At 35.2% G+C, this 19,644-nt stretch overlaps 1 protein-coding gene across 3 annotated transcripts in view; it reads right to left on the bottom strand.

Moving 5' to 3' along the window:
- ZC2HC1A (zinc finger C2HC-type containing 1A) overlaps positions 1 to 19,644 on the bottom strand; it is an 84,235-nt gene that overhangs the window by 44,752 nt on the left and 19,839 nt on the right. For all 3 annotated transcript variants that reach the window (XM_051843860.2, XM_008255684.4, XM_002710650.5), the window contains exons 6-7: positions 10,291 to 10,390; positions 9,236 to 9,335 (exon numbers count right to left, since the gene is read on the bottom strand). In XM_051843860.2, coding sequence (XP_051699820.1) covers positions 9,236 to 9,335; positions 10,291 to 10,390 — 200 coding nt within the window. The remainder of the gene's footprint in view (positions 1 to 9,235; positions 9,336 to 10,290; positions 10,391 to 19,644) is intronic.

The following is a 19,644-nucleotide window of genomic DNA, read 5'->3' as shown; positions in this document are numbered from 1 at the left end:
CAGCAAATTTAAAAGAATTAGAATAATACCATGCAGCTTCTCAGACCACAGCAGAATGAAGCCGGAAATTAGCAACTCAGGAAACCCTAGAAAGTATGCAAACACATGGAGATTGAACAACATGCTCCTAAATGAACACTGGGTCATTCAAGAAATCAAAAGAGAAATCAAAAACTGTCTGGAAGTAAATGAGGATAACAACACAACATATCAAAACTTATGGGATACAAAAAAGCAGTATTGAGAGGCAAGTTTATAGCAATAGGGGCCTATATCAAGAAATTGGAAAGAGACCAAATAAATGAGCTTTCAGCACATCTCAAGGACCTAGAAAAACTGCAGCAAACCAGACCCAAATCTAGTAGGAGAAGAGAAATAATTAAAATCAGAGAAGAAATCAACAGGATTGAATCCAAAAAAAAAAACATTACCAAAAATCAGCCAAATGAAGAGCTTGTTTTTTGAAAAAATACACAAAATTGACACCCCATTGGCCCAACTAACTAAAAGAAGAAGAGAAAAGACCCAAATCAATAAAATCAGAGATGAAAAAGGAAACGTAACAACAGACACCACAGAAATAAAAAGAATCATCAGAAATTACTACAAGGACTTGTATGCCAGCAAACAGGAATATCTATCAGAAATGGATAGATTCCTGGACACATGCAATCTACCTAAATTGAACCAGGAAGACATAGAAAACTAAATAGACCCATAACTGAAACAGAAATTGAAACAGTAATAAAGGCCCTCCCAACAAAGAAAACCCCAGGACCAGATGGATTCACTGCTGAATTCTACCAGACATTTAAAGAAGAACTAATTCCAATTCTTCTCAAACTATTCAGAACAATCGAAAAAGAGGGAATCCTCCCAAATTCTTTCTATGAAGCCAGCATCACCTTAATCCCTAAGCCAGAGAAAGATGCAGCACTGAAAGAAAATTACAGACCAATATCCCTGATGAACATAGATGCAAAAATCCTCAATAAAATTCTCACCAATAGAATACAACAACACATCAGAAAAATCATCCACCCAGACCAAGTAGGATTTATCCCTGGTATGCAGGGATGGTTCAACATTCACAAATCAATCAATGTGATTCACCACATTAACAGACTGCAGAATAAAAACCATATGATTATCTCAATAGATGCAGAGAAAGCATTCGATAAAATTCAACACCCTTTCATGATGAAAACTCTAAGCAAATTGGGTATAGAAGGAACATTCCTCAATACAATCAAAGCAATTTATGAAAAACCCACAGCCAGCATCCTATTGAATGGGGAAAAGTTGGAAGCATTTCCACTGAGATCTGGCACCAGACAGGGATGCCCACTCTCACCACTGCTATTTAACATAGTTCTGGAAGTTTTAACCAGAGCCATCAGACAAGAAAAAGAAATTAAAGGAATAAAAATTGAGAAGGAAGAAGTCAAACTATCCCTCTTTGCAGACGATATGATTCTTTACTTAGAGGATCCAAAGAACTCTACTAAGAGACTATTGGAACTCATAGAGGAGTTTGGCAAAGTGGCAGGATATAAAATTAATGCACAAAAATCAACAGCCTTTGTATACACAAGCAATGCCACAGCTGAGAAAGAACTGCTAAGATCAATCCCATTCACAATAGCTACAAAAACAATCAAATACCTTGGAATAAACTTAACCAAGGATGTTAAAGATCTCTACGATAAAAATTACAAAACCTTAAAGAAATAGAAGAGGATACCAAAAAATGGAAAAATCTTCCATACTCATGGATTGGAAGAATCAACATCATCAAAATGTCCATTCTCCCAAAAGCAATTTATAGATTCAATGCAATACCAATCAAGATACCAAGACATTCTTCTCAGATCTGGAAAAAATGGTGCTGAAATTCATATGGAGGCACAAGAGACCTCGAATAGCTAAAGCAATCTTGTACAACAAAAACAAAGCCGGAGGCATCACAATACCAGATTTCAGGACATACTACAGGGCAGTTGTAATCAAAACAGCATGGTACTGGTACAGAAACAGATGGATAGACCAATGGAACAGAATTGAAACACCAGAAATCAACCCAAACATCTACAGCCAACTTATATTTGATCAAGGATCTAAAACTAATTCCTGGAGCAAGGACAGTCTATTCAATAAATGGTGCTGGGAAAATTGGATTTCCACGTGCAGAAGCATGAAGCAAGACCCCTACCTTACACCTTACACAAAAATCCACTCAACATGGATTAAAGACCTAAATCTACGACCTGACACCATCAAGTTACTAGAGAACATTGGAGAAACCCTTCAAGATATTGACACAGGCAAAGAATTTCTGGAAAAGACCTGGGAGGCACAGGCAGTCAAAGCCAAAATCAACTATTGGGATTGCATCAAATTGAGAAGTTTCTGTACTGCAAAAGAAACAGGAGAGTGAAGAGACAACCGACACAATGGGAAAAAATATTTGCAAACTATGCAACAGATAAAGGGTTAATAACCAGAATCTACAAAGAGATCAAGAAACTCCACAAAAACAAAACCAACAACCCAATTAAGAGATGGGCCAAGGACCTCAATAGACATTTTTCAAAAGAGGAAATCCAAATGGCCAACAGGCACATGAAAAAAATGTTCAAGGTCATTAGCAATCAGGGAAATGCAAATCAAAACCACAATGAGGTTTCACCTCACCCCAGTTAGAATGGCTCACATTCAGAAATCTACCAACAACATGCTGGCGAGGATGTGGGGAAAAAGGGACACTAACCCACTGTTGGTGGGAATGCAATCTGGTCAAGTCACTATGGAAGTCAGTCTGGAGATTCCTCAGAAACCTGAAGATAACCCTACCATTCGACCCAGCCATCCCACTCCTTGGAATTTACACAAAGGAATTTAAATTGGCAAACAAAAAAGCGGTCTGCACCCTAATGTTTATTGCAGCACAATTCACAATAGCCAAGACCTGCAACCAACCTAAATGCCCATCAACGGTAGACTGGGTAAAGAAATTATGGGATATGTACTCTTTAGAATACTATACCGCAGTAAGAAACAATGAAATCCAGTCATTTGCAACAAAATGGAGGAATCTGGAACACATCATGCTGAGTGAAATAAGCCAGTCCCAAAGGGACAAATATCATATGTTCTCCCTGATCGGTGACAACTGACTGAACACCAAAAAGGAAACCTGTTGAAGTGAAATGGACACTATGAGAAACGGTGACTTGATCAGCATAGCCCTGACTGTTAATGAACAACTTAATACATTATCCCTCTTAGTAGTTTTTTTTTGTCTGTTCTACTTAATACTACTGGTTTAATTCTGTAATTAATACACAGTTATTCTTAAGTGTTGAAACTTAACTGAAATGTGATCCCTGTTAAATATAAGAGTGGGAATGAGAGAGGGAAGAGATGTACAATTTGGGACATGCTCAAGCTGACTTGCCCCAAATGGTAGAGTTAGAAACATACCAGGGGATTCCAATTCAATCCCATCAAGGTGGCATGTACCAATGCCATCTCACTAGTCCAAGTGATCAATTTCAGTTCACAATTGATCATAATGAAAGGACTAAGAGTCAAAGGGAGCACATAAACAAGTCTAGTGCCTGCTAATACTAACCGATACAATAAATAAAGGGGAGAGCGATCCAACATGGGAAGCAAGATACACAGTAGACTCATAGAATGGCAGATGTCCTAAACAGCACTCTGGCCTCAGAATCATCCCTAAAGGCATTCGGATCCGGCTGAAAAGCCCATGAGAGTATTTCAGGCATGGAAAGCCAAGACACTCTGGCAAAAAAACAAACAAAAAAAGCAAAAAAAAAAACAAAAACAAAAACAAAAAACAAAACCTAAATGAAAGATCTCTGTAAGTGAGATCCCAGTGGAAAGAACAGGTCTTCAAAGAAGGAGGTACCTTTCTCTGAAGGGAGGAGAGAACTTCCACTTTGACTATGACCTTGTCTAAATAAGATAAGAGTCGGTGAAATCAAAAGGCTGCCATAGCCTTGGCAACTCATGACTGGAGCATAGGGAGATTACTGAGGCCATAAATAGGAGTGTCAATTTGTAAAGTCAACAACAGGAGTCACTGTGCACTTACTCCTCATGTAGGATCTCTGTCCTTAATGTGCTGTACATTGAGATTTAATGCTATAACGAGTACTCAAACAGTATTTTTCACTTTGTGTTTCTATGTGGGTGCAAACTGTTGAAATCTTTACTTAATGTATACTAAACTGATCTTCTGTATAAATAGAAAATTGAAAATGAATCTTGATATGAATGGAAGGGGAGAGAGAGCGGGAAAGGGGAGGGTTGCGGGTGGGAGGGAAGTCCTGGGGTGGGGGGAGCCAATGCAGTCCATAAGCTGTACTTTGGAAATCTATATTCATTAAATAAAAGTTAAAAAAAGAAAGAAGTATTTGATGACACTGAGGATTTTTCAAGCACCTGTTGGTCGTGTGTTATGTCCTACTTTGAGAAATCATCAAGGAAATTCAATTCAAAACTACAATGAGCTATTACCTCATTTCAGTTAGATTGGCTATTATCGAAAAGACAAAAGATAACAAAGGTTGCTAAGAATGTGGAAAAAAGGAAACCCTTACAAACTGTCAGTGGGAATGTAAATTCATACAACTACTGTGGAAAACAATACAGAGGTGCCTCAGAAAATTAAAAACAGAACCCTCATCTTTTCTGGCTAGCCATACTGCGTATATATCCAAAGAAAGTGAAATCAGATTGTTGAAAAGTCTGCACTTCTATTTTTATTACAGCACTATGCACAAAGCCAAGAAATGGAAACAACTTTAATGCTATCAACTGATGGATACAGCAAATGTACTACATATACACAATGAAATACTATTAAGCCATAAAAAATGAAATACTGTCATTTGTGATAACATGATTGGAACTGGAGGTGTTTATGATAAATGAAGCAAGCCAGGTAGAGAAAGATAAGTACTACATGACCTTATCATTCACAGCGACTAAAAAACTAATCTCATAGAAGTTGACAGTAAAATGATAGTGATCAGAGGCTATGGATAGTAGTAGAGAGGCAAGGAAGAAAGAGGAAAGGTTGGGGCCGGTGCTGTGGTGTAGCAGGTAAAGCTGCTGCCTGCAGTGTGGGCAACCCATATGGCTGCCAGTTCATGTCCCAGCTGTTCCACTTCCTATTCCAGCTCTCTGCTATGGCCTGGGAAAGCAGCAGAAGATGGCCCAAGTCCTTGAGCCCCTGAACCTGCTTGGGAGACCCAGAAGAAGCTCCTGGCTCCTGGCTACGGATAGGCCCAGCTCTGGCAGTTGCAGCCATTTGGGGAGTGAACCAGTGGATGGAAGACCTCTCTCTCCCTCTCTCTCTGTGTCTCTCTCTGCCTCTGACTCTAACTCTGAATTCCAAATAAATAAATCTTAAAAAAAAAAAAAAAAAAACCAGGAAAGGTTGATTAATGAGATTAAGTTACAGTTAGATAGAAGAAAGAAGTTCTTATGCTCCATTGCACAGGTAGTGTGACTAAAGGCAACAACAACATATTGTATATAACTGCTAAAAGGTAGAAGAAGGGATTTTTGAATGTTGTCACCAAAAATAACTACTTGAGATCAGTATATGTATCCTGATTTAAACATTATACAACATACACATATACTGAAACATCACATGGTACCTCATAACGTTGTACAATATTGATATACTGCTTGAAAACTTTAAAACAATAAAATATTTGGCAACATTATCAACCTATTCCTGATCTGAAATAAATGCTAACCTATGAAAGGTTCTCATTTATTGCTGAGACCATGAGAGTGAATTCACTTAGGAAATAAAGTCGATAGTTGTAGCAAGCATAGTAAATGAAGATGCAATTAGAAGATGAAAATAAAGTGGATAGTTGTAGCAAGCATAGTAAATGAAGATGCAATTAGAAGATGACTTCTAAAATATTACTGGGGAAATTTTTACCAGGTTTTATTTTGCATCTTTGTGGACTTCTGTAGTTATGACACTCTGAGGCATTCCAAGTTTTGAAATGTGTCATACATCTACTTCGGATCATAAATTCATGAGTGCTGCATAGATAATTTACTAACTCGATTCCATGGCAAAATTAACTCCATATTCCAACATCTTCAATTATTTTTATCTACATAATAGTCAAGACTCTGTTAGGTTGTCTAAGGAACTTCTAGATCCGTAAGAAAAGACAGAAAAATTCATAAAAATCTAAATAATGTTCTACACATATTCAGTTCACACATAGTAAAAGACAGGCTTACCAAAGCCAAAAAACCAATAAAAACAAACAGGTTCCATCATATTAAAATGTAGTTAAATATCTATAGGTATTTTATTTCCTATTTATTTTAATAGTATTAAGTATGAAATAATAACTTTAGTTTTTTAATTAAGTAAGTGTACCATATATGTATTCTGTGGTTCTGATTTTACCATATCTATTATATTCAAACTAAACGTGTTTTTCATAGTAATTGAACAGAAGTAAATCTTTGACATGCAATGTTTTAGCTATTGAAAATTATCTGCCAAAATATCCATTTGAACTGGTAATTAACCATTAAAAAATGCATTTATTTGGGTGGGAATTTAGTGCAGCAGTAAGGCTGCTTGGGATGCCCATGTACCATATTCGAGTACATGGGTTCAAGTCCGGCTTTGCTGCCAATTCTAGCAACCTACTAATCTACACCCTGGGAGGCAGTACGAGATGGCTGAAGTAGTTGTGTCTCTGCCACCCATACGGGAAACCTGATGTAACTTTGTAAGTTATCCAGACTTGGCTGTTGCAGGCATTTGGGAAGTGAACTAGCAGACAGGAGATCTCTATCATCCTTTCAAACCAATCAAATAAATAATTTTTATAACCTATTCAAAAAAACCCACAATTCTCAAGGCACAATTGTGTAAATTCTTTGACAAAATTTAAATGTTGCCATATTTATATAAAAGCTCTGTGCCTCATATTGCTAAAATTTCTTAGGATTAAAGGTAATTGTTTAATAAGGGAAGCTTTTCCACTAAGGTGTGTTTATTTAAAAAAAAAAATTAGTTACAGTTGATCCACAGGTTGTCTACATGTTAACTACCAAACATGAACACTTTTTTCTAGTACAAAGATAAATTTTTCTATGCAAGTATGATAAATACTTCAGATCACTAGCATGCTTGATTAAAGTGAACCATAATAAATATTATGTATATCAGACTGTAAACAATTACAAGAAAATGAGAAATGATATCATTTACTGATCTCAGCAGATACTTAATTTCTTGAACTTGACAGCTAACTAGATACCTTAATTCTACTTTCAATCAACCTTGAATCAACTGTGTAAATGGAAAAAATGGTTGCTATACAAACTTCAAGTAAAACTTTCACTTGTACCAAGACCACAATTCTATGATGTGCCAACAGATTTACAGATGAGAGATTTAATTAGTTCCTTATTTTTCACATATTCACCAAAAATGTATTGCTGACTACATATACGATTCTACGATTCTCTAGTTATTTCTGTAAAGCAAGGCAGACATTCTCTCGGCCATCATGGAACATTTATCCAGCAAGGAAAACAAATAAATCATTAACTCAAGAATTCTGAAAAAGGAATGAACTCTGCCACTAACAAGTCAGCTAAGTTTCCAATATGCTATAGTAACATTACAGTTAATATAGCAAATATGTAGGCCAGTGACAAACACTATCAATCTCCTTTCAGCAGTTAGAAACCCTCCTGAACAATACTGGCTTTTAATTCATAATCAACTGTAAACTGAGATAATAAACAACACTTCAAAAAATATTATAATCTAACAGAAGGCAATTCTCTCTGATATGGCAAAACAGCTTTGTAAAGTAAATTGCTATATTTATATTCCACTTTGGTCCAATGAGTTAACTTAGAGACACAAAGAAATAGCAATTTTGTTTACCACTGGAAGATATGATTCTATTTTTATTTTTAAACTACTTATTCTACCCATAATGAACCTCTCTTGCAGACAGCCTATCTCTTCTTTTTAGAGGAACACACAAAAAAAATTCAACTCATCCAGTCTTGTTATTTTTTCAACAATGATAATTACATTAAACTCCTTGTAGGTCTTGCCTTTTCTGTATGATATGCATTGAAAAACAAAAGGTAATTATCCTATTTGATAAATATCCTTGCATGAGTATAAATTTTCTACATAAAACCAAAGTGAATGAAAGCCACAGATAATTGATATATCCTCAAAAATAACATGGGGCTATATTTACTTAGTTAACTGTACCAGTATATGTAAAAATAGGCATAAGCTTTCATTATAATAGGTTTGTGACGATCTCAATTGTCTGATTTACCAAAATGGAAGTGCGAGTTCTAAAAACAGATGGTCATCTATGACAAACCTAGGGCTACTAACAATCTTTCCCATATTAAACGGATTACTGAAAGTTTAATTATGTGACTTCATTAAAAACCATGTGTACTTAACTGGAGAAAGTATTAAACAGCATAAAAAATCATCTACTGTTAATATTTTAGCAAATTCTTTTTTGTGTGTACACATACATTTATATTTTCCATCATAGTATATAAAGTCTTTTTTATCCTACATTTTTCTCTTACTATAGTAGGATTACACTGTTAGAATATACAAATATACATACATATTTGTAGATTTTTGTAATATTCAACAAAGCTAGACATTTAGGCAATTTTTTTATTATAACAGAACATGTGAAGAGTCCAATATTTGAAGCAAAATAGATCTCAATTTGTATCCTGCTTCTAACTCTTAAAAGCTTTGTAGATGTCAATAAATTATTGTTTTTCTGATTCTTTTTTCCTATGGTCATGGGGTAGTTTTAACAAAAATATATGCAAAATGTCTAGCACAGTGCCTGATACATAGCGCTTAATGAATTAGTTATTATGAAATCCATCTATATTTCAATTACTACTTTTAAACTAGAGCCACAGAAATAAAATCCATTAAAAATTTGAGCTCTTGATAAATGTCATCAGATTGTTTACAAAATGGTTATATGAATTTGAATTCTCAACAGCAGCAGTGAGCTCCTGACTAGCAATGTGCTAAAAAACAAAATTAAGTTTAATTTAAAACCAATTACCTTAACAAAATAAAAGTTTAATATGATTTAAATATAGCTCACAAATAAATTATTCAGTGTAGACTTACCCTGCATGAGGGGCTGCTATCCCTTTATGAGAGGGAGATAGGGTCTGAAGTTTGTTTCCCAAAGAGCTGTTAACTGAAGACACTTTACCTGAGGGCATACCTTATAATAAAAAGGGCATTAATTTTAACAATACTCTAAAGAAAATAAACAGAAAATATAAAGCAGAGCATCTGACAAGGAAATAATTCTTCAGTGGTACTCTTTGTGGCTATAATCAAAAGTAATTGACTAACAAAATTCTTATAAAAATGGTATTTCCAAGGAACAAAATGCAGCATCATTCATTTATAATTTCTAAAAAATTCTTTTTTAGAATTACACAGAAATTAAAGTATATTTTAGTGGTCAATACCTTCTTCAAACATCACAAGCATTAAATATTTATTAATATAAATTGTCAAGTGCATAGAGGTATGAGGAACTGAGGTAGAAATGAGGGGAAAATATTGTGGTCAAAGAATTAAAAAAACCATGTGATTGGGGCTGGAATTGTGCCACTGGGGGTTAATCTGCCACTTACAATATTAGTCTCCCATACTGGAGTGCTGGTTCAAGTCTGGGATGCCCCCCTTCCCATCCAGCTGCATACTGATACATGTGGAAAGGCAGTGGAAGATCGCCCAAGTACTTGGGCTCTTGCTACCCACGTTGGGCAGCAGAATGGAGATAGCTCCTGGCTCCTGATTATGGCCTTGCCCAGAAGCAGCTGTTGCAACCACTTAGGGAGTGAACCAGTGGATCTAAGATCTCTGTTTCTCTGCCTTTCAAATAAATAACTAAATAAATCTTAAAAACAACAACAAACATGGCTGACTATTTGGAACAGATAATACCCCAATAATAGCATCAGAGATAGATGTTTAAGCTAAAATAATGATAAAATACCTAAAATAGAAACTCTATTAAAAGGTAGTTTACTTTCACTCAAATAGAATTATTTTTCTCTATGTCTTTTAATTATAAATTTAGTAATCCAGAATAGACTATTATCTTCATCTCCTCCTCTACCAACATAGGTTTTAAAAACAGCAAGTCAAATTACAGAGCTTATTACCTACAACAGCTTTGCTAGTGCTACTTGGTTGCGGTAATCTTGAAGATCCTGATGATGTGGTTCCAGGAGAATTTGACTTTTTAACTGCAGGTGGCTTATACTAAAATAAAGAGAAGAAAATATTTCATCAATATAATTTGATTATGGACTGTAAACTAGTAGATAAAAGCTCACATTTCCTGAGTACAGAACTTCAGTTTTACAAAATAAAAATTTATAGAAGTGGATGGTGATTATGGTTTTGCAAACTATTACAAATTTATCTAATGTCACAGAACTGTACGTTTAAAAATGGTTAAGGGTAAAGTGTTTGGCTTTAATAGTTAAGATGCTTGCATTCTATTGGAAATACTTGTGTTTGACATCTGGCTTCTGATAACGCATACTTTCAGAGGCAGAGATGAGGCTCAAGTATGTTGGTCCCTGTCACCCATGTGGGAGACCTCGATTGAGTTCCTGGCTCCAACTTTCAGCCTGGCCAATCCTGGCCAATCCTGGCCATTACTGGCATTTGGGGAGTGAATCAGCAGATGGAAGCTATCTTTCTTTCTCTCTCTCTCTCTCTGCCTCTCAAATAAATATAAATTTTTGAAATAATAGTTATGATGGTAAATTTTATGTCACGTATTTCACAATAAAAAATTGGAAAGAAAAACATTTACACTCTCAACATTTTCATTAGTTACTGAATTATTCAAATTGAAAAAGTCTAAACTAAAATATGCTGCATCAAAGAGAGGTTTTCTAAAATATGTTTTTTAAAACTGGCAGACTAAAAGTTTGTTTCAGAAGTTGTACAGCTAAAACAAACGAAGAGCAACCTTTTTCAGTTCAAAAACAGCAGAAAAACTTAGAAACACCTAATGATGTTCACTTGATGGTCTAGCTTTAAAGGTCAAGATTCTTAGATGTTCCTGGGTGTGGTTTTATTTCAAATACTTAATCCAGTTGTACTTCCTACTATAAAAAAATTCAGATTACCTATCAGTCTGGACAAATTTCATAGTAACTGCATTATGGGTTTCCTCAATGTGAATAAAGAGCTAAGTCTGGCTTCAGTAACCTTACCAGATTACATTAGATGAATGGTTTATATAAGATTGGATATTTCAGCTTATTCTCTTTTTTTCTATATTTTCTAGAGGTACATCACTATTAATTTTATTTTCACATCTGGCACAAAAAGATATCAAAAGAGAGGACTGTGGCTGTCACTAATCTTGTATAAAGACATTTTAAAGATATCAGCATTATCTTTTTGAGTCAAATTTTTGCTTAGTTCACTAAATATAAAAATGTGATTGATCACCTTTTCCGATATTAAGAAATGACCAGGTTACCCACCTTAACTGCAGTGCAAGAGTTTAACTAATGCCACTTCGTTGCAGCCAGTGCTTCAACTATAAAGTGATAAGGATACCTGCATGTGTGATTGCGTGTAATATATTAGAATGTTTAGGACTTTACAGGAAAACTGGTTTTGTTCAATTTTTAAAGTCAAAGCACTTTTTAATCAGTAAGTAGTATAAAATTTGAGATGTCAACTACCAAAAATAACTAACAATAATTCTGAAGTAAAATATTTTTCAAAATGAAAACTTTTAAAAACTAAATTTTGCTAAAGGTCATAAAAATGAATGCATGCACATTTTGCAGTAGTTTTTTAGAAATGAAAATCTTCTAAGTCACTTGTCAAATAGAAAACCAAAACTTCAGTAAATGTCTGTTAAATGAGCAAATAATTAGGAGACTTTGGGAGATGAGCCACATGGAGATATGGTTTCTTTGTTCCCAGATTAAAACAACATCTGATTAATATCAGTCCCGTTAAAATAACAATGAAGAAACTGGGAAAGGTTTAAAACAGCAATAAAGAAAAAAAGACCTAATAAAGACTTGTCAAACTATCAAAGGTAAGTCTACTTAAAATAGGGACAATAAAATTAGATTAAAGAACCAAATTAGACTGGTTATCCACTTATATTGAGCTAACAACCAAAATAGAGCAAAACAATTAGCATACACATAGAATGTATGTGTGACATATTACAGATTAAGAGACCCAGCTTTCAGGCAGGGGACAGGCTGAAAGGAGGCTCGTGGCATTACATAACTGGGACTAAAGACTTTTATGCACATAGCAGAAACTTGTTAACTTAATGGCTTATAGATACCTCAAAAAATGGCAAAATATTTCTTTCAAAAGGTGTTTTGTCCTCATCTCTTCATTAGGCCTCTTACTGTTTTTTTTAAAAGATTATTTATTTGAAAGAGTTACACAGAGAGAGGAGGTGTGGGGGGGGGGGTTCTCCATCCAATGGTTCACTCCCCAATTGGCCAAAACAGCTGGAGCTGTGCTGAACCGAAGCCAGGAGCTTCCTCCGGGTCTCCCATGTGGGTGCAGGGGCCCAAGAGTCCGGGACATCCTCCACTGCTCTTCCAGGTCACAGCAGAGAGCTGGATTGAAGTGGAACAGCTGGGTCTCGAACCAGCACCCATATGGGATGCCGGCACTTCAGGTCAGGGAGTTAACCTGCTGTACCACAGTGCCAGCCCCACCTCTTACCATTTTAATTCAAGTAATTTTACTGTTTTCTGCGCTAGAACCTAGCCCCAAGTTACTTATATCCTGTAACATTTCCTATGACTTTCAACAAGAACAAGTGAGGTTAGTTTTTCTGCTGAATAAGCTCTTGTTTAAAATGTATTCACCTGCCTCTCAGTATCTTGCCGCTTCCCTGACCCAAATAATCTGATCTGTTCCTTTCTGAGCTGTGTTCTAGCCATTCCATGGCATCCAGTTGAAATTCTACCAGTATTATAAGGACTTATAGAATGACTCTGGCTGTCAACAATATTGTATAAGTACATTTTAATGATCAGAAAACAAGATCATTTTATTCTTAAACACTTACATTCAATATTATATTTTCATTCATTAAATTATTTGTTATCATTTTTCTGTTTTTATATAGTTCACAAATCTAACAAATTTCCCTGGTAAAATATTAACATTACAAAGAGTGTTCACAGGAATTGGAAAAATTTAAAGAATCTGGAGGACATCCATTTCTGGTAAAATGGTAGAAAAGACTACTTGGGCCATCCCTTCAATTAAAACTTAAAAATGCTCAAGAAAGCTTAAAAAATCAAGTAGTGTCAGATGAAAGGAGAACCAAATTACCACCACAACACAATGTAATAAGTCTGGCTAACACATATATTTGCTATTCAAGCAAATTAAAGCCAATATTTTAATTTAAAATTTTTCTTTACTGATAATAATCTTACATACCTGGACGTTACAAGCACAAACCTTCTCTGGAAGAAGGCACTTCATACAAATAACCATCATGAATTAGCTTTTAAAAGTCATGAAGAGCAAAGAGTCAACTGTAATCATGGATTTAAGTATATAGGCAACTACAAATTAGGAAACAAAATAGCAGGAACACAGCCATCAGGGTCACCTCACACAATTATCATATATATATACATATTACAGAACAATTATGTAAGCTAGATTTCTTTTTATTTGAAAGAGAAACAGAGATAGAGACAGAGATCTCCCCATCCACTGGCTCACTCCTCAAAGCCCACAACAGCTGGGGTTGGGTCAGTTGAAGCCAGATGTCCAGAACTCAATCCAAGTCTCCCACATAAGTAGCAGGGATCCAAGGACCTTAGCCATCATTTGCTCCCTCCCAGGATGTACATCAAGAGGAAGCTGAAATTGGAAGCAGATCTGGGACTCAAACCTAAATACTGTGATTTGGGATGCAGTTGTCCCAAGCAGCATATTAACCCAAAATGCCCTTCCCACAAACTACAATGAGTGGAATAGAAAACATTAACAGGGAATTAGAAACTACAAGATAAGAAGTAGAAAATTAGGGGCCAGGAACTGTGGCATAGCTGATAAAGCTATTGCCTACAATGGGGCATCTCATATTGGAGCACTGTCTTGAGTCTCAGCTGCTCCGCTTCTGATCCAGCTCCCTGCTAATTTGCCTGAGAAAGCAGCGGAAAATGGCCCATGTGGCCTCTGCCATCCACACTGGAGACCTGGATGGAGTTCCAGGCTCCTGCCTTTGACCTGGCCTAGTCTCAGCCATTTTGGCTATTCAGGGAGGCAACAAGCAAAGAACAAATAGCTCTCTCTTTCTCTCAATCTCTCTCTCTCTTTGTGTCACTCTGCCTTTCAAATAAATAAATCTTTGTAAAAGGTAGAAAATTAGAGAAACAGCCAATTTCTTTCTTTCTTTTTTTTTTTTTTTTTTGACAGGCAGAGTGGACAGTGAGAGAGAGAGAGACAGAGAGAAAGGTCTTCCTTTTTGCCAATGGTTCACCCTCCAATGGCCGCCACGGCTGGTGCGCTGCGGATGGCGCCCTGCGGATGGCGCGCTGCGGCCGGCGCATCACGCTGATCTGAAGCCAGGAGCCAGGTGCTTCTCCTGGTCTCCCATGTGGGTGCAGGGCCCAAGGAATTGGGCCATCCTCCACTGCACTCCCGGGCCACAGCAGAGAGCTGGCCTGGAAGAGGGGCAACCGGGACTAGAACCCGGTGTGCCAGCGCCGCGAGGCGGAGGATTAGCCTAGTGAGCCGTGGCACCAGCTTCAACAGCCAATTTCAAAAGCTTAAAAATAACAAATTATAAACTCAATGGTGAAGGACAGAAATGGCTGCCTAACTCTCATACATAAAACAATCATAAGTTTTAAAAGAAAAAAAGATTAAGAAACTGGAACCCATGCAAAAACCCATACTGCCTAAGGTAGCTGCTCACCTCCCCCAAATAAAGAAAAAAGAAATAATATTTCAAAGCAAGAAAACAAAATCTACATTTGATACATTATCTACAATATCCAGTTTTCCAGCCCAAAATTACTGGCAAACAAACAGGAAAATATAACCCCTATTGAGCAAAACTAACTTCAAGTGGGAATGAGTGTTAGATTTGGTAGTCAAGGACTTCAAAACAGTTATTACAAATATGTTCAAAAAGTAAAGGAATACACACACACACACACACAAGAAATAAAGGGAACCATGGTAAATGTGGTAACAGTGAATAAATAGGGAACTGAACAGAGAAATGAAAGCAAAATATAGGTATTTTCAGACAACCAAAATTAGAATTCAGAGCCAGCAGATCTACACTATTACAAGATTAAACAGAGTTCTTCAGGCTCAAGGGAAATGACAAGTGACAGCAACTTAGATTTACAAGAAATAATGAAGAGGTCTGGAAATGATAAAGACATGAATAAATATAAACCACAAAGTATAGGCATGTATCATAAATATATGTGTGCATAAACATAAAAATATTTATATATTTATTTTATTCCCCAAATGTATTTAAAAGATGAATTTTTAAAAAGTGTAATGCTATATAAAAATATACATAAGGAATTCTTATAGGCTTATAATGTCTACACAGGACACATATATTTAAAACTATAGCACTAAGGATGGTGAGAGGTAAATGGAAATACCCACAGATAGAGTAAGTTAAAATTCAATTTTGTATCCCTAAAGCAACTTCTTAAAAAATTCAAAAGGTTAGAAAGTCAATAGAAAAAATATCTATCATTCTGACATTAAGAAAAACAAGAAAAACAGAAAAATCATAAATGACAAATAGAAGACAGACAACATGGCAAACCTAAACACAATCATACCAAAATGAATTACATTAAATATAAATGTTTAAACACTTTGACCAACGAGCTATGGTTGCCAGATTAAGATTAAAAAACAAAAACAAGAGCCAATTATGTTGCCTAAAAGCAACACAAATATTTAAGTTAAAGTACAAAAACAAAGTAAGTGAACATAATTTAGCTGAAATCAGGTTATATTCTTGTCAGGTAAAATATACTTCAACACAAAGAATGTGGATATAGTGAAAAAGGGATACTTCATAACGATTAATGATTAAAGGAACAAAGCATAGGACACACATAACAAATCATAAACACAACTGAGAGAAACCCAAAATATTTAAATAAAAGCTGACAAAACTAACAAGAGTTATAGAAAAGACAATCAAAGTTGAAGATTTTAGTACAAAATTTCCCTCAATAAGTGATGGACCATGTAGAGAAAGTCAATAACATCACAGAAGATCTCAATGACCAGTAACCTTAACCTAACTGACATTTATAACTGACATTTATATTGCCAACCAATGACTGCAGAACGTACATTTGATTTTCACAAACATTCATCTAACACTCTCCTCAAAGAGAAACGTTCAATATCATAAAATAAATCTCAAAAAGATGGATCTTGTCAAGGAGGTTCCCAAATCAAACAGAACTAAATTTATTTAGAAAAGCCCCAAATATCTGGGAGGCAATGACTCCCTGTAAAATAAACTGAGTGAAAGAGGAAATTACCCAGAGAGTGGCTTAAGTTGAAAAATTAAAAAAACACATTAATACTCATGAAATATGGGCAGACCAATGCTGGAGCAATGAAGTCAATGATCTTTGAGAACATGTAATAATATTCATAAGTCTCTGGTTAGAATGACTAAGGAAGGGAGAAAAATCAGAGGAAAAAAAAGACAATAAATACCAGTATCAACACAGGATAAGAGGATATTAATATAAATTCTACATTCATTAAAAAGATAAACCATTAGGTCAATAAATTTAACAACATGGATGAAAGAGACTATTAGAAAAATGTAAATTGCCAAAAATGATATCAAAATAGAAAATCTTAACAGAAATATATCAACAAAAGAAATTAATGCAGTCATCACAAACCTCAGACCAAAGAAATTCTATGTCTACAAAGCTTCACTGATAAATTCCTGCAAACGTATATAAAAAAGAAATACTGGGCCAGTGCTGCATTGTAACGGGTAAAGCTGCTGGCTGCAGTGCTGGCATCCCATATGGATGCCGGTTAAAGTCCCGGCTGCTCCACTTCCAATCCAGCTCTCTGCTATGGCCTGGGAAAGCAGTGGAAGATAGCCCAAGTGCTAGGGCCCCTGCATCTGCCTGGGAGACTGGGAAAAAGCTTCTGTCTCTTGGCTTTGGACCAGCACAGCTCCGGCCATGCAGTCAATTGGGGAGTGAACCAGCGGATGGAAGACCTCTCTCTCTGCCTCTCCTCTCTCTGTGTAATGCTTTCAAATAAATAAAAATAAATCTTAAAAAAAAAGGAATGTAATCATCAGAATATCACATTTTACAAAAAAAGAAATATCAATATTACAAAAACTCATCCACAAAATAGAATTCTAAATCCATTATCAGACTAGTATTACTGTTATATCAAAATCAGACAAACTACATAATATCAGTCATGAACATGGATGTAAAAATTCTTAATAAAATTTGAGCATATATCTAAAAATTTGTAAGAATAATTTATAATTATAATTTATTCATAGAATACAAAATTGGCTTAACATCTGAAAATCAGCACAACTTATATCAGAATGGAAAAAAATATATTATCATTTAAATACAAACGGACAGAGCATTCAACAAAATTCAAAATCTGTTTATGATATTTTAAAAAAAAATCTTAGAATAGAGCTTTGTCAGACTGACAAAAACCAAAGATGAAAACTCTCAGCTAACCTCACATTCAATAGTATGTGTTCACAAAAGAACAGGAACAAGGAAAGAATGTCTTCTCTCACAACCTATATCCAATAATGAATAGAAAGTTCTAGCCAGTACAATAAATCACACATACATAGAAAAGGCATACAGTTTGGAGAGGAGGAAGCAACACTGTCCTTATTTACAGGTGACATAACCCTATTAAAAATACAAAGCAGCCATTATAAGTGAATTTAGCAAGATACCAGGTTTAACATATTTATATTTAGATAGATATCTATACAGAATATAGCCACACACACACATCTATCTTAGCAATAAATGAATGAAAATTAAATAAGACACAACTGCATTTATAAGAGAATTCAAAAATACTGAATACTAAAGGAATCCTATAAAAAATGTGCATGACCTATTTTTTTACCTAAATACTGAAAACCACAAGACATCACTGAAATATTTCCTCAATTAAGAGGAAATATAACAAGTCCATGGATTGGAAAATGAATATACTTAAAATGTCGATCCTCCCCAAACTGATGTATAGATTTAATGTAATCTCAAATAGGAGCACCGATTTTGTAGCATCTAACAAGTCAATTGTAAAATTTATACACAAATATAAACAACCTAGACTCCAAACCAATTTTGAATAAAAATAAGAGAATTCAGGCTATCTGATTTTAATAGTTATGAAGATAGTATATTTGGCATAGGAATAATGTGCTATTAAAGGACAGATATAAAAAAACATAACAGCTTATACTGAAATAAACCCATGTACATATATTCACTTGATTTTCCACTAAGGTGCTCAGGCAATTAATTCACTGAGAAAAAAAATCTTTTCAACAAATAGTACTTTCACAACAAAGATGATGCTAATAACGATATATTCAATAATATTCTATATTCAATATATATACTATATTGTAAAAATTCAATATATGCAATATATAAAATTCAATACTAGGATAACACTTTAATCATAAATAACAAGAGATAAATAGTCTACTGTCAGCTAGATTTACAACACTCAAAAAACAGATCCTAAGTGAAATTTTTTGTGAAAACTAAAATTTTCTTGAAAGTCTAACATTATCAATGCTTCTGCGTAACAGTTAGCTTAATGAAAACAACAGTACTGTAAAAATTCATTTCCTATAACAAAACCTTGTATAGTATGTGGTTTATAAGTATTTTTATACACTTTACTTCATTCACTTCTTGTAAATATCATGTAAAGTAGGTTACTACTTCACAGATGAAAAATAATTACATAAAATTTTAATTGTTCAGAAGTTCACAAGCAGCAATTACAACCTGAACCCAGAGTTTCCTTCCTCGTGTACATTACTCACATATTACTGGAAACATTAGGTACTTACATGATTTACAAACTGACATGTATTGCCATTTTCTCACTCTCCTGGCCCTCCTGGTTTCCTGACTCAGATTCACCCATCTTTCAATTATTTTTTACTTTTTTGTTCTGTAAGTCAGTCTCTCTTCAAGTCCCTATTAACTCAAGTCCTTTTCAAATCAGGTGGGAAGAATCATGATGTTTCTTTTTTTTTTTTTTTTTTTTTTTTTTGACAGGCAGAGTTAGACAATGAGAGAGAGACTGAGAGAAAGGTCTTCCTTTCTGTTGGTTCACCCCCCAAATGGCCGCTACGGCCAGCGAGCTGCGCCGATCCAAAGCCAGGAGCCAGGTGCTTCCTCCTGGTCTCCCATGCGGGTACAGGGCCCAAGCACTTGGGCCAT

The sequence above is a fragment of the Oryctolagus cuniculus genome, chromosome 6, assembly GCF_964237555.1.
Source record: "Oryctolagus cuniculus chromosome 6, mOryCun1.1, whole genome shotgun sequence".
NCBI lineage: Eukaryota > Metazoa > Chordata > Mammalia > Lagomorpha > Leporidae > Oryctolagus > Oryctolagus cuniculus.
This window is presented reverse-complemented; position numbering and strand designations above follow the sequence as displayed.